At 53.6% G+C, this 15,007-nt stretch overlaps 1 protein-coding gene across 1 annotated transcript; it reads right to left on the reverse strand.

The window, feature by feature from the left end:
- Positions 1-52: 52 nt before the first annotated feature.
- Positions 53-14,506, reverse strand: LOC125727449 (tyrosine-protein phosphatase non-receptor type 23-like). Its single transcript, XM_049004153.1, is given in 33 exon segments — positions 53-1,307; positions 1,421-1,534; positions 1,625-1,763; positions 1,909-2,013; positions 2,128-2,312; positions 2,520-3,757; positions 3,852-4,314; positions 4,465-4,774; positions 4,912-5,045; positions 5,047-5,158; positions 5,460-5,550; positions 5,553-5,638; positions 6,006-6,147; positions 6,150-6,156; positions 6,298-6,380; positions 6,383-6,451; positions 6,633-6,689; positions 6,692-6,931; positions 7,200-7,345; positions 7,732-7,797; positions 7,945-8,059; positions 8,184-8,263; positions 8,413-8,471; positions 8,679-8,735; positions 8,916-8,963; positions 9,222-9,353; positions 9,486-9,566; positions 9,679-9,810; positions 9,896-9,945; positions 10,036-10,112; positions 11,354-11,481; positions 11,775-11,849; positions 14,250-14,506. Coding segments are annotated over 33 exon segments (5,475 nt in total). The 5' UTR covers positions 14,334-14,506; the 3' UTR covers positions 53-737.
- Between the last annotated feature and the right edge of the window lie 501 nt (positions 14,507-15,007).

Below are 15,007 nucleotides of genomic sequence, written 5' to 3' on the forward strand. Positions count from 1 at the left end.
CATTCCCAAGCTCGGTGGATTGTCGGATGACAAACAGGTGACAAGACACTGATCACTCTCAGAACACTTACTTTAATCCAGGTGTATTTACAGGGTTATAAGAAAAGAAGCAAAGAGGAGTTAAAAATATGCATTACGATTTCTGGTCTGCTGATTCTGGTGTGTTTTTGTAGGTAAGAGAGCGAGCAAGGCAATGGGGAAATCAGTATTATTAAAGCCAATTTCAGTAATAACTAATCTTCCATTCTGTTCGTCATATATACGTACAATCACCCAATCAGATCAGATACACCACTGTAGTGTGTGTGTGTGTGTGTGTGTGTGTGTGTGTGTATACCTGCTATACAAGAAGCTAATTAGGATCCTGGCCAAACAGCAACCAGCACGGCCGTCTTGTGTCCACAATTCCAGTTAAATTCTACTGTGTTCTTAAACCCCCCCCCCCCCCCCAACACACAGCTGATAGGAATTTAGATCTTCTGGACCTCAGAACGTACCCACCACAGTCGCTGCCTTTCTCATGCAGACTGGCCACACGAGGAGAGACAGGAGGACAGCACAGCACGAGGCAGAGGTGCTACACAGCAGGACAGGAGAGCATGCTTGGATAGCCAGAGGGCCGCTAGAGATGTTCAGGGGAACACAAGGCAGACAGACCCACAGTGATGTGGTCCCAAGGGACAGAATGGAAAGGGAGAACAGGGACAAAGCATAAGGGACAGGAGGGCAGTGGCTCTTCAGGTCTTGCTGAGTGTCCACAGCGGGTCCAGGCTGCTAAGCGGGTCGTCCCCGGATGGCTCTCGCTGCAGGCCCTGCCCGTTGTGTGGCTGCAGGAAGCTCTGCTTGTTGATCCGGGGTTTCCCTCGGCTGCCGCTGTCTAGAGTGAACGCCTCAGGCGTAAGGGAAGCCAGCAGCTCCAGGGAGGAGGAGGAGGAGCTTGTGGGTTGGGGCGGAGTCGGGTGGTGATTGGCAGCAGGGGTGGGGCCAGGGAGGTGATTGACAGAGCCATCCAGGCTGCTGCCCTGGTCTGTAGTGGGAGGCGGAGGGGACTGCACCTTCATTGGTGGGGAGGGGGATAGGGAATGGGGAGGGCTGAGAGACAGGGGCTGGGGTGCAGTGTAGGGGGCATGGATGGCGGTCATGCTGTTTGGCTCTGGCTTCCCGGGGAGGTCGGAACCCAAGATTGCGCCCTGCTCCGGGCTGCTGCTCGGTGGCCGAATGCTCAGTTTGGCGATGGTAGCCTGGATAGAGCTGATTGGCATGTCCCCACCAAGGACAATATCCTGGGACTCCTGACGCGAGTACGCCTAGCGCAGGAGGACAGATAGACAGAGCGTCAGTGTTACCTGTAGATGCAGTCGTCTCCCCTCCATACTCAACCCTGAGCAAACGTGATAAGTACTAGACGCACTAGACGTACCCTGACAACCGGACTGTTGGGGGTTCTGTTGCAGGGGATGCTGGGGATTCCATGGCGCTGGAGAACCTGCTCTGCGTGCATCAGGACAGCTTCGTAGCAGAACTTGAGGTGAAGCTGTAGAGGAGGCAGGGGGGTGTCATATGGAGCTTGGCTCGGGGGGGTCAAGTTGTCACCCCCTAGATGAACAACTGGGCAAGTGGTTACCTTCTCCTGCAGCATGTTCTTCCGCTGCTGCCTCATCTTCCTCACCAGTGACAGCAGGTCAGGGATGCCATTTCCAGCATCGAGCTCCTGCAGTGCTGCATACAGGAGGCAGAAAGCACCAGTACGGCCCACCCCCGAGCTGGAATGGAGGGAGGGAGGAGTCAAACATTCAGTCAAACCACCAAATCCCACCCATCTATCCCTTAAGCTTGATATGCAATTTATTACATTATAGGACGTCACAAATGACCCAGTGACCAGCAGCGCTGTGATCACCCCCGTACCTGCAGTGCACTACGATCGGAGTGTGTAGAGGGCGCTGGTGCAGGTAGTGTCCATGGACTTCCTGGATGAAGCGGATCAGATTGCTCTGGCTGTCTGGGAGCCCCCTGTATGGACACACGTGCATCATTCATGCATCAGCTTGTTCTGGGGTCACTGGCGGCAGTGAGGAGTGACCCACACATCCCACATATCCCACACATCCCACATATCCCACTCACAGCTCAGGCCAGGAGGTGAACTGCAGGTGCATGACAGTGCGCCGCAGACTCTGGTCCCGGTACTGCAGGCTGATCATACGCTCCACATGAGTGGGCGTGGCCTTCTGCGTGGTGAGCGTCAGCACGATGGGCCCGTGGCACAGCTGCTGGCCGCGCTCTGACGGGAAGTAGCACGGCACCTTTTGCTGCCAAACAAGAAGCGACACCCTCAAGACGATAGTACTCGGTCACTGTCAAACTGAGGCTTCTTACAATGACTGTTCAGGTTTCCATCGAAGGCATATAATCATACGGTACAGCCAGTGGCTGGGCACAGAATGACAGCCTGTTGGGCTGCCATAAGGACCCATGCTCTTAGTGGCTGCCCTCCCACAGCCCGCACACCCCCCTACCTTCTCCAGCTCCTGCTCCGACACCAGCATGACCACCAACGACACCTTCTGCTCGTACACCATGAGCCAGAAGTCGGCGGCGGTGCCGGGCAGCGGGGCCTGCGTGGCGATGAAGTGGGGGCAGTAAGGGGACAGCTCCTCCACGGTGCTGGCATTGATGTAGTCGTCCTTGCCGGAGCTCAGCAGCACACGGTTGCAGTCATAGGGCATGACGTCCTGCCGCCGGTTCTTCATGCTGTAGCAGCGCGCCACAGCGATGGAGAGCTGGCGAACGTCGCGCTCCTGCTGCTCCTGTAGCTCCCGCCAGTGGCTGTCCAGCTCGGCCGGCTCCGCCAGCGCCTGCACCTCCGCGCCGAAACGCTCCAGGTCCTCGCGCAGCCTCTGGACGCGGCCCGGGGCGCCATAGGGGTCGCCCTCTATAAGCCGCACACCTGCGGGCTGCCGGGAGCGCTGCCCGTCCTGCGGGTCCGCCTTGGTGGGTAGCAGTACGTGGCCGGCCGCCTTGGGGCCCCCGTGCAGACCCTCAGGGCTGCTGGACAGGAGGTCATCTGTGCTGGAACTCATTCGCTGGAATAAGGGGCCCAAGCTGCTGGCGGGAGGTGGGGAGGCGGAGGACACGGGGGGAGAGGAGGCAGAGCCAGGATGGGGGAGGTGGGTCACTCCTGTGCTTCCAGTGAGGGAGGGAGAAGGAGAGGGGTGCTGGGGTATAAGCACTGGGGAGGGAGATGGCGACATCATGCTGGGGGGCTGGCTGGCTGATGAGCCCGAACCGGGTGGCAGCATTGGTGGTGGGGTAGGGGCTGGTTGGGGTACATGACCCCCGGGAGGTGGGGTAGGGGGACAGTAACCGGGGCAGGAACTCTGCGGCTGAACAGGGCCAGCAGGAGGCTGGGGCATGACGGGACCCCCTCCCGTGTAGCACACTGTCCCTGACTGCTGGGGCAGACCAGGCAGAGAGGCAAGAGGCAGCTGAGGATTAGGGGGCAAATGGCCAGCAGGCGGAATAGGCTGCGAGGGGGCAGAGGCTGGGGGCATTTGGGGCTGGTGGGGCAGAACACCATGAGGCAACGGTGGTTGGGAGGGGGCAGAGGCTGGGGGCATTTGGGGCTGGTGGGACAGAATACCAGGAGGCAAAGGGGGCTGCGAGGGGGCAGAGGCTGGGGGCATTTGGGGCTGGTGGGGCAGAATACCAGGAGGCAAAGGGGGCTGCGAGGGGGCAGAGGCTGGGGCATTTGGGGCTGGTGGGGCAGAACACCATGAGGCATCAAGGTCTGGGAGGGGGCAGAGGCTGGGGGCATTTGGAGATGGCGGGGCAGAACACCTGGAGGCAACGTTGGCTGGGAAGGGGCAGAGGCTGGGGGCATTTGGGGCAGGCGGGGGAGCACACCAGGAGGCAAAGGGGGCTGCGAGGGGGCAGAGGCTGGGGGCATTTGGAGATGGTGGGGCAGAACACCATGAGGCAACAGTGGTTGGGAGGGGGCAGAGGCTGGGGGCATTTGGGGCTGGTGGGGCAAAACACCAGGAGGCAACTGCGGCTTGGAGGGAACAGAAACCGAAGGCAACTGGGGCTGTTGAGGCTGGTGGAGCAGAACACCAGGAGGCACGGAGTGCAGAATGCCGAGAGGAAGGGGGTGCTGGGCGGGACTAGAGGCCGGGGGCAGCTGAGGCTGGTGGGGTAGAATGCCAGGAGGCTTGGAGGGGGCAGATGCTGGAAGCATCGGCTGTTGGGGGGGGAGGGTTGCTCGTGGCAATGGGGTTTGGCCAGGATATGGGGAGACCTGGGAGGCTGGGGGCACTGGGTTGGGGCCAGGCATCACATGGGAAGGGGGATAGCCTGGCCGAGGAGGTGGGGCGGCAAGCCTGGGTGGCTGTGAGGTGGGAGCTGCCCTGCAAAGGCAGGCTGCTGGAAGTGTGGGGGCATGTACTGGGGATACTGGCCCTGTACCTGTGGGGCTGCTGGGGAAATGGGACTTGTGGCTGGGGGTATCCCTGAGGGGGCATTCGTACTGGGGGGGATACTGGGGAAAATGGCCCATCTGAGGTGGGGGCATATAACAGTAGAGGTGATGGGGGGCATTGCATGGCGGGGGGTCGAGGCGTAGCTGGGAATGGGTGTCTGCACGCTGTCCACCGTGGTAGTGGATGGTCTCACGACAACTGCACTCCCTGGTGGGCACGGCTGGGACTGCGGAAGGGCGTAACCAGGCACAGGTGAAGGCTGGGAAAGTGGGCTGGCTAGAGTGAGGCGGCTGCGGCTGAGGCAGAGATCCCGGGGGGGGGCCTGTCGGGGGAGCAGGGCCGCAAACTCTGGGCCTGCTGGGGGGGAAGCGAGGCAGCTGGGCATAAGGAGCTGAGCCGGCTATCGGCCAGTGCAGCGAGGGCACGGGGGCACCCCCAGGCAAGAAGGGTGTCAGGGCCGGGGGGGCGAGCTCCTACCCTTCCCACCCCTGGGAAGGACATGTCTGGGGGCATGCTGCGTAGCTCCTCAGGGACATCCCCCCCCAGACTGAGGATGGCCGCGTTTAATCTGGGCCAGTTCAGGGTCTTCCAGGGAGCTGGAGGAGTCCATCTCAGATGGTTTCTTCTGCAGGGGGGGTTTAGGGGCTGTGGGCCGAGGGGGGGCTTTCTTCTGAAGCTCCCTGAGAGAGAGAGAGAGAGAGAGAGAGAGAGAGAGAGAGAGAGAGAGAGAGAGAGAGAGAGAGAGAGAGAGAGAGAGAGAGAGAGAGATGAGAGAGAGGAGAGGAGAGAGAGAGAGAGAGAGAGAGAGAGAGGAGAGAGAGAGAGAGAGAGAGAGAGAGAGGAGAGAGAGGAGTGTGAACCTCCACTCTGCACTTCACCTTGAGGATTAGTTGTTCTGTATGAGGTGATGAGCGCTTTGAGGATGTTCTCCTGGGCTGAGGTTCTACACGCCATCACCCCAGATCGGGCCCCGGGTCTCACCTCTCCAGAAGGGCTCGGCGCTCCTCCTCACGGGCCTTGCATGTGCTGCGGGCCTTCTCCAGCAGCTGGGAGGCCTTCCCCTCCAGGTCTGGTAGAACTCTCTGCCCTCCTGGGACTTCTTCATGAGGTCCTCATAGGCCTCATAGGAGGAGACCAGCATCTGCACGGTGTTGTTCCACCTCGACACGCAGAGAGCAGTGAGTGGAGGTGTCAGCATGAGGCTCACATGCACGCTCACAGTCCATATTCTCGTATGTTTGTGGGGACTCTCCATTGATCTTGATGGGCATAACCCTAATCCCAGCTATGACAACATTAACTCCTACCCAGTGCTAACCTTAACCATAAGTAACCAAGCAAAATACAAGATTTTTGGCATATTAAGTGTTTTGATTGTATTCACAGATTTTTATGGAACTGAGGTTTATCCTTGTGGGGACCGAAAAAAAAGTCCCCACAAGCTAAAAAGTTGCAGGTTTTTTATCACATTGTGGGAAGCCTGGTGATAAATACAAACACACACAAAAGTGTGACACACAGACTCACTTGTGCTCCGTCTCCGTCAGGCCCTTGCGCACCATGGCATACTGCACGTTAGCCTCCGTTAGCGCTTTGAGGATGTTCTCCTGGGCGGCCAGATTCTGGTCAATGTAGAGCTTCACCTGATCGTATTTCTTCAGCTGCTCTCAAACAATTTCTGTTAAGACAGGTGGTCTCACAGAAGGTCAAAGGTCACCCCAAAAGGCACCACCATCCAGAAAGGTTCAGACTGCAAGGTGTCTGCCCTAGGGAATCGCAGATCTACACACACATCTGTGGGTGACTGTGTCCACCGTACCTTCATGTCTGCACGTTCAGTGGTGACCAGGACAGACGTGATGTCGTCTTGCTGGATAAGGTCGCGCAACTGCTTCTCTAGGAGCTCCGCTGGTCTCGCATTTCCTGCACCTTCCCCAGAATGCGCTTCATGCAGTGAAGACTTGCAAGCTCGTCTGGCCACCAGGGGGCAGAGAGGAGCACCGTCAACACACAAAAACACTCCTCCCCAAAAGCAGACCAGAGCAAAGACCTTCAAAGCGGGTTTACATCAGTGCTGTTGGGGTGTCTGGTTTTAAAAGAGTCATTTTTTGTTTTTTTTAATGTTCCTCCTTTAAGCCCCGCCCATCACCTCACCCTCACTGAGCTGGGGTTGTGGCAGCGTCTCCCGCAGGCTGTCCAGCGGCCCTCCAGCAGCCGCAGGTGGGGCACATGAAGGTTCATGGCACGGTGTAGCTCGGTATTGGTGAAGCTGGCTTTCTCATGAGCTTCCAGATATTTCTCAAGGTCACGGCGCAGCTCGGCAAGAGGGGGCGGCTGGGGGGGCGGCTTCACCCCTGCCTCCTCCAGGCTCCGCTCTCCTGCCTCGTCCTCATCCAGAACATCCCGAATGTCACGCAGTGAGGCTTCCACATCTGTGAACACGCCTGACAGCACTGTGGGGGGGCGGGGGGGTTAAAGGCAACGATTATGCAGAATCAGCAGTTTGGTCTACTATTCCTAGTTACCTGTGCTAATGTATGTTCAATGAGTTTATATATGTCGCACAATTATAAATGGTTAAAATTGGATCTGCCACTTTCCATGTTGTGAAGACAATGAATCCTGCAGCTAAGAAAGGAGACCTGATATTTGGACACGGTAGCTGGAAAGAAACTTCTGGGTATTTGAGTGTGCATGTGTGCGCAGGCGTGTGCCCCCCACCCTGCATGGACTGGACGAGGCTCTTGACGGTGTCGGGCCGCACGCTCAGGGCAGCACACCTCTCCATCAGCATGGGTGGGATGTGCTCGTACATGTCCAGGTTGTCCACGGTGTTGGAGTCCAGGCACAGCGAGTCCATAAACTGTCTGTTTCACACACACAGTTGCTGATAAGCCTCCCACCCCGCAATGTCCTCATACACAGGGTGTTTTTCTTAATACCATAAAAATTGTGCTCGTGTCTTGGTGACAGTGGTCTTGCTAACTTGCTAAGAACAAACTTGGGGTGCAAAGAATCATGGGATTATTCTCATTTGGGGAGGATATAGCCAATGTATCCTGGATATTTGGGGTGGAGCAAGAACAGCATTTGGGGATTTTTACTGTCCTCTGTAATTCTGTTCTTAGTATTGGAACCGGTCTTCAGCAATGGAAGACGTGACACGGGCACACGAGAGCACAAGTAGGGTGAAGTACGCGTATCGAGAAACAGCCAGAATGAGCGGTAAAGCCCCCGCTCTGCATGAACTCACTCCAGAGTCTCGTTCTTGCTCTCGATCTTGGCCATGACCTCCCTCAGCAGCTTGGCTTTCTCCTCGCTGAAAGCAGGGGAGGACAGCAGGGTTAGCCGTGGCCCTTCGGGAAGGAGGCCCACGGGCTTCATGGAACCGCCAGGAAGCCCTTTGTGCTACATCTGCAGCACAGCCGGATGTGCTGGAACGCGGCCCCCACCTCCCCCCACCCACCTGTAGAGAGAGGAGGCCTCGTGGGCTGCCATCGGCACCAGCTTGGAGAAGATGTCTGGCCCAGTAACGCTGGGGTCAGTAGGGTTCACCGGTAGGCCCTTCACCAGGGGTGCACCTGAGGGGGGAGAGGGGGGGGCACAGGGAGACTGGTGAAAACGTGGTCGTGAACGTGTCTGTCTGTGCCACCGCAGCCAGGGGGCACTGGAGAGCTGGTCCGCCTGTCCCCTTCATGGCAGCACCTTTTACAGAAGGCAGCGTGTCCAGAGCAGGCACAGACTCATGGTAGATGAAGTCATTATCCTTCTTAGCAGAGTTGAACCTGGAAGATCAAAAAGACAGAGATGAGTAAAGACTGCAAACAGCGAAGGATACAGTGCGTCACAGAGTCAAAGCAAAGGGGATCAGGAGTCAAACCCCACTGGGTACGGCATGCCACCGAGTCAAAGTACAAGAGAATGGATGTCTTACTTTCCTCCGATGACGTCCATGGTGAAGCGTAAGGCCTCCTGCACACTGTCAGGCTGCCCCTGGAGAGACGACATCCCACTTAGCAGCTCTGAATAACCATCTGGTTACACTCCTTGCCTGCTGACTCATGCCCACAGCCTCACACACGGTATTACCGATTCACTGTACCCAGGCCTTTGCGTTAAAAACATCAATAGGAGCCCCCCACACACACACACACACCCCCAGACCATTCCCTTTCAGAGTGGGAGACTGTGTTACGTTACCTTGGCCAGCTTCATCGCCTCATTCAGCTTGTCCAGGGAGCTCTGCAGGTAGGCCAGCTGTAACAGAATATCTGCACATTAATTACTCTGCCTATCAACACAAGTAGCAACATTAACTTCACACATTACGGAGCTTTTGAATGATGTCATCTCTTTACTGCAGGCTACTTCCTGGCTTTCGGAACAGTGACATCAGCCGGTCATTGGGACACGCGAGGAGGACATGAGGAGACACACCCTTTCCCCGTACTTCTGCTGCTCCTCCGCCTGCTTCCCCATGTGCAGCTGCAGGGAAGGCAAGGTGTGTCACCAGGAGTCACATCCAGCTTGACAGGCTCCTCAAACATCACAGCTCCGTTCACATATCTGCTTAATAATTCACTGAATCACTGCAGTCCTCTCAAACGCTTTTTAGATAGAAAGCAGAACTCAAACCTACAGCAACTTATACACCACAAACAAAACCCAAGACTGTCTCCATACAGAAGCCAAGATCAGAGTGATGAGAAGGGGTCACCATGGCCATTCTCCCAAGACCCTCACATGAGCAATGGCAGCAAAATAGTAGATCTTCATCTGCACCAGCTTCTTCCAGTCCTTCTGAATCTTCCCTAACAAAGAAGCCGTATCTGAGTTCTCCAAGGCCCAGCACGCTTCTCTGTAATAGTCGACCACCTGCAGGGGGTGATAGAGGGTTATCCAAAGCCCAGGGCTGACTGTAGGGTAAGGGCTTTGCACCCTAACCCTGATGCACTCTGCTATGTGCAGAGAGCTTTGACAGGGCTGTAGCTGAGCGGACAGACCTACCTGGGCACTGATGCGAGCCACCAGGAAGCTCTTCCTGTTATCCAGCATTGACTTCTCCAACAAACACTCCTGAGCCTGGCCCTGAAGCAGAGGGAGGGGGCAGTGCAACCATTCAATAATGCACCAATAAGGCCGTGCATTACGTGCGTGCATGCATGCACACGCGTGGAACTCCTGTGTGAGAGCTCATTACCAGCATGAGGTTGATGTTAAGGTTGAGGATCTGGTGACTCATGTCCACACTAAAGCTGTGACTGAAATGGTCCTTCAGGTAGGAGAAGGCCCCCGCCGAGCACTGAAAGTGCGTGCAGGACACCTTCATGCCCTGGGTGGGGAGGGGGGGGGGGGGTGCACAGTTTAGTATGCAGACCCGCTCAGACCTAAGAGAAGGACCAGGCCGGGCATCTCACCTCCTCCGACACCCTGTTGTCCATGGCACCCAGCATTGAGTGGAGAGCCCCTGGGGAGAGCAGAAGATCATGGGAAGTCAGCAGGGCACAAACACGGCAGACACGTGGACCCCTCCCCCTCGAGAGCTCCCATTCCTCACCCAGGTTGTAGAGGATGCACGCTTGTTCATAGCAGATGTCATCGTGAGTAACCGTCTTCCCAGAAAAAATCTCGGTCCTTGGACAAAGGCACAGTGGTTATTTCCATCGTTACTTTCTCTCTTTCCTGCTTTCAGTTCTGACCAGTTCTAACTGGCCCGACACTTTGACAAATGCAAATGCCTCAGGAAGTACCAGAAAGGTTATCTATTATCATCATGTGACATTTATTAATTTTACCACTTTCGTATCTTTAACGATACATGTGAAAAAAGGTTTCTTAGGGTGTTTTCACACTTGGTCCATTTCATCCTTTAAAGCGACCTCAGATCGATTAATCCGCATTTTTTGCATATATGTGAACACGGCAAAAGACTCAGACCCCTTTGAAACGAACCGAACTGAGACTACATCGGGAGGTAGTTTCAGTCCGGTTGGCTTTTAGTCCGCATCATGGTTCGTTTGACTTGTGCATTATTAACACAAAGCAGTCCTGACTTGCTTCGACAAATTTTACCCTTTAGCTTTGCTGTAGGCAGATCACGTGGTACAGTCCCGGGAAACAAACAAAAATAATGGCTGCAAGTGTGGGACGCGGAATAATCTGGTTAGAGGAGTAGACTACGGTGCTTAATTAATTAAGTAGTAATTGTTGTATTTTGGTTTTCCCTGTGTCTGTATTGCAGCAGCCATCTTGTTTGAAGTGAAAACTACCCAGAATCCAAAGCAGTAAAGGTCTGAGATTGGGCTCCATAAGAACTTGAAGTATGAACAGAAAAAGGACTGAGGCCCCATCTGAGCTGAAGTAAACCATAAAGAGAACCGAGTCCCCTTTCAAATGAACTCGCATTGTGAACAGAAAAAGCATTGAGTTCCCTTTCTGTTGGTTCACTTTTGGGACCATTTCTAGAGGTCCGAGTTCAGTTCCTTTAAAGAGGACTATATGTGAAAACACCCTTAATGTGTCCAGGTAATTCATAAATAGTGAAACCAGTTAAAGTTGGTAGTGGACACAATTAAAGGACTGGAAAGGCGCACTGATCCAGGACCAGCACTAAGGCATGGGCGTCATGGGGGTTGTAAGTGTACAGGAGGCCGGGGAAGTGATCCCAAAACAGAGCAGGTTCATATGGAAAGTTACTAGGTCAAGAAGCAGACGAGCGCTAAAGATATGTATCCCAGACCAGAACATGAGAGTGACCTTAAGGGGCCGCTAGAGATGCTTATTCATAATCATGGGCAGAGTGCAGCACTACAGCAGTACCCAAACAGCCGCAGAGTGTGAGCCCAGAGGCACGTGCTGCTGGGTGAGGAGCTCACCAGGAGATGGGCACGGCGGCTTCCTGGCCGGAGCCCATCGGCACACGACTCTGCAGGTAGTGCAGCTGACCGAAGTACTTCCTCAGGGTGCTGCAGCCCTCAAAGTCCCTGGTCACATTGACCGCACTCTGGAGGGGTGCAGTCAGGCAGGCAGACACACACATACACATACAAGACATACAAGAATGGAGACAAGATAAGCTTGTGGAATCTGAGTCATTCTATAGCCCTCTGATCTTAATGGCTTTAACGAAGTAATTACATGGCAAGTCAGCTGCTATTTACCAACATTTATTCTCTACACGCCTTCTGTTTCATGCCCCGCCCCCTTACTCTCATAGGCTACCCTCTAGTCACATGGCCTGATCCACGGCCTGCGCCGACGCTGTCCCACAAGGACCCCTTCTGTCCCGTCACCTGCCTGGCGCAGCTGCTCCAGCTTCTTCAGCTGATCATTGTAGTTGTCTGGATTCTCCCCATAGTTCTTCAGGATGAACTGGAGCAGAGGAGAGGAAGTACAGATATGAAGCCACAGGACCAGCACATCCCAGAACACGGTTCGTCAGCCTTCTGGTGGTCGGCATTCTGCTCGACCAGAACGCACATCTGGAAATCAAATCCCAGGCCTGAAAGTCTTCATAGGGAGCTAATTCTCTAATGATCCAACCATATTACCAATGCAAAACGCAAAGAGCCACCCCAGTCTGAATCTAGTCACCCCCTCCTCTGTTTGGCCTGACAGCAATCCCACAATTCCCAGTGGCTGTTTTTCATCGTGGGCGTGGGCACCCAATACTGCTCCTGCCTTGTGGGCTACAGCTACATCTCACAGTCCCTTAATAGGGAGTGAGGGGGAGGTCACACCCATGCGATGCCAAGTGAAGAACGCAAGGCTCAGTGAGAGCTCAGAGGATCAGGATGCTGGGCTTTTTTGACTGGAAGAGTGACCTGGGGACGACTTCCCGGATCCTGTCACCAGCACTCTTCACCATGGTGAAGCAATCATAAAGTACGACGGCGGCAGTGGCAGCAGCACCTTCCGAAGGTCACATGTGAACCAGGAGGAATGGATCACTATCCCCATATAACAGGTGTACCGGCACATTCTACCAGCACTAAATAAATCACGTTAAACAGGCCAATTTCAGGCCTGTCACACCACCATGCCTATGAAGATCAGTGAAAAACAACAATCTAACAGGAATCCCTGACTAACAGTGGAGTAGAGACAGACCTGCTCTACTTGATTTTAAGGCTGTGAAACAAGCAGGACTCATTGACACACTTCAGAGAGATAACAGACACACACACACCACACCACTCTATGTCCCACCCCCTTATTCAAATAAAGAGAGTGGGCGTAGCCATCTTCATGATTTGTATATTTCCTTGTCAGATCATGGCACTGTGGATTACTGCAGCTGACAGAAGAGTTAACTACAAGTCAGGAACAGTGGGGCCCAATGTGAGCATTAAATAACCGGTGACTGACGGTGCAGGGAAATGCGACCCACTGTGAGTTACACAAAGAAGCGCGGTGCTTGGGGACTGGATTGAGATGGAGGATCTGCGACCAGGAAGCCACTGAATATCGATCATCGGAGATCCAGAAAGGATCTTACTGTGCACATTAATGAAACGTCGGTAGGATTCTTTGGATGACAGCATCAGCTGAGAAACTGAACAGAATAAAATATTCTGCCGCACCTGAGTGTGTGATGTCAGCAGCAAGGAAGTGACTCAAACTCAAGCTGTTAGCCTGGTCTGACCAGAACAGCTGTTCTCTTCTTACATGCAGGGATGGCAGTAGCTTCATTAGAAGTTAAACAATCAGCAATTTGAATTTCAAATCGTGATTCTCAGAATTATTTTTCAAAGTCTGAAAAACTTTCAGTTCAGTTGATTTAATAAACACATAAAATAAAGTCAACATAAAAGCATAAAAGAAAAAAATATTTTGATACAGCACTAATACAAGGAATCTGATTAGCCTTGAAACAAGCATGTAACTGGTCAGCATAACCAACTATAACCATAAATTTGACAGTATTTTCAGTATTACATTCAATATTTTCTTCATTAAACCCTAATTTGGTTTCAAAATATCTGCCAAATCTTCCAGAAACATACCCCTGGTTTTATTCAGTAGAGTACTGCTTTCCTCGATTACATAGACTGTTCACTGAAGACATACAGCTTAAGAACTCTGCTCAGAGGACCACAGAACAGTGCCTTCACTGCATCTAGAACAGTTATACCCGCTTCCCAAAGGACTAGGGCCCTCGCAAGTTTCCCTGGAGCACAAATGCAAAGAGTGACAATGTTCTGGCCTTTTGGGCACATTCAGTGCATATCCTCACCAGCTGCTGGCCAGGTCTCAATACTGCAGCTTAACTTGACGACATGACGAAGAAAAAGAGTTTGGACAGGCGTCACTGAGGGCCGGATACAAACAGAATTAAAATAGGGATGACACCGTTAAACGCTAAAGCGACACATAGACGTGGTGAAGCTGCCAGGACAAGATCGTTTCCACCCCATACCCATCAAAAAACCGTATTAAATAAGGAAGGGGGGGGGGGTAGCGACCATACCCCTCAAGATGTGTCCACAGCTTCCAGATGAAGCAGCACGTCACGTGCCATGTCAGTATGACGGTGACACACCCTGAGGGAAAAGGATCCGTCTGTTTGACCATTAAACAGACACGCAGACGAGCCTGTACTTATCTCCCTTTGTCAGCCAGCATACAAGCGCCTTCGTGTAGGATTAGCCAGGCAAATTAATATACATAACAAACGAATTCATTTAGTCAGGCCGAACGTTAGCAGTCAGCGGAGCCTGGTGGTCGTCCGTAAAACCGCGAGCAGCCCGCCGCGCCTTTCTCCCGGCTCACCTGCCTCACGGCCGGGCTGAACTGAAACTCCCCAGCCTCTTTCAGATCCAGCCAGATCATGGGCATCCGGGGCACCGCTTCCATGGCGGCCACTTCGCTGGCCTCTTCCGACCCGAGTGTCTTCTGACGCTGTAACGCAAGTGTAAATGTAGTCTTACGGCCTTTAACCAAGAGTTCCGGTTGTTGTTTTCCTTAGTGTTCCGTTTACGCCTGTCTCTCGTCCCATTCGCACTCCTACAGGAAACACTTGAAGTCAAGGAACTTGTCCTTCCGCTTCGGTGGATCATGGGAAATGTAGTTAAATGTTGCTGGTGATTGGGGGTAGGGGTGCTGCCTTTATTTCGGGACTGTGAACAATGAACCGAAAAAGAACAAACGCTGAAGCTCCACCTGGAGCCAGAACAGTCCAAATGTTATATTCACATTTATATTCGTATTCAGCGACCTTCTTTGAGTGCTCTCACAGGGGACTTGAGACCCTACTTGGAAGAGTGTCATCCAGCAGTCCGGTGCTGCGAAACCTACAGGGTTTCCAGCTTCGGCCGGCTGGCTGGCACGAGATTTTCAGTTCGAGGCGAGTCTGCACACGCATTCACATGTATGCAAGAATTTAATCACATGGAAAATAGTCTGTAGCGTTTGCAAGCTACCCCAACGCTTGATGTAGTTAATTTTAGATTTATAATGAAATAATATAGATCTGCCGTAAGATTTCTTGTGTAAGCGTGACTGTCACGACAGATGCGTGAGAGTTGGCA

The sequence above is a fragment of the Brienomyrus brachyistius genome, unplaced genomic scaffold (assembly GCF_023856365.1).
Source record: "Brienomyrus brachyistius isolate T26 unplaced genomic scaffold, BBRACH_0.4 scaffold98, whole genome shotgun sequence".
NCBI lineage: Eukaryota > Metazoa > Chordata > Actinopteri > Osteoglossiformes > Mormyridae > Brienomyrus > Brienomyrus brachyistius.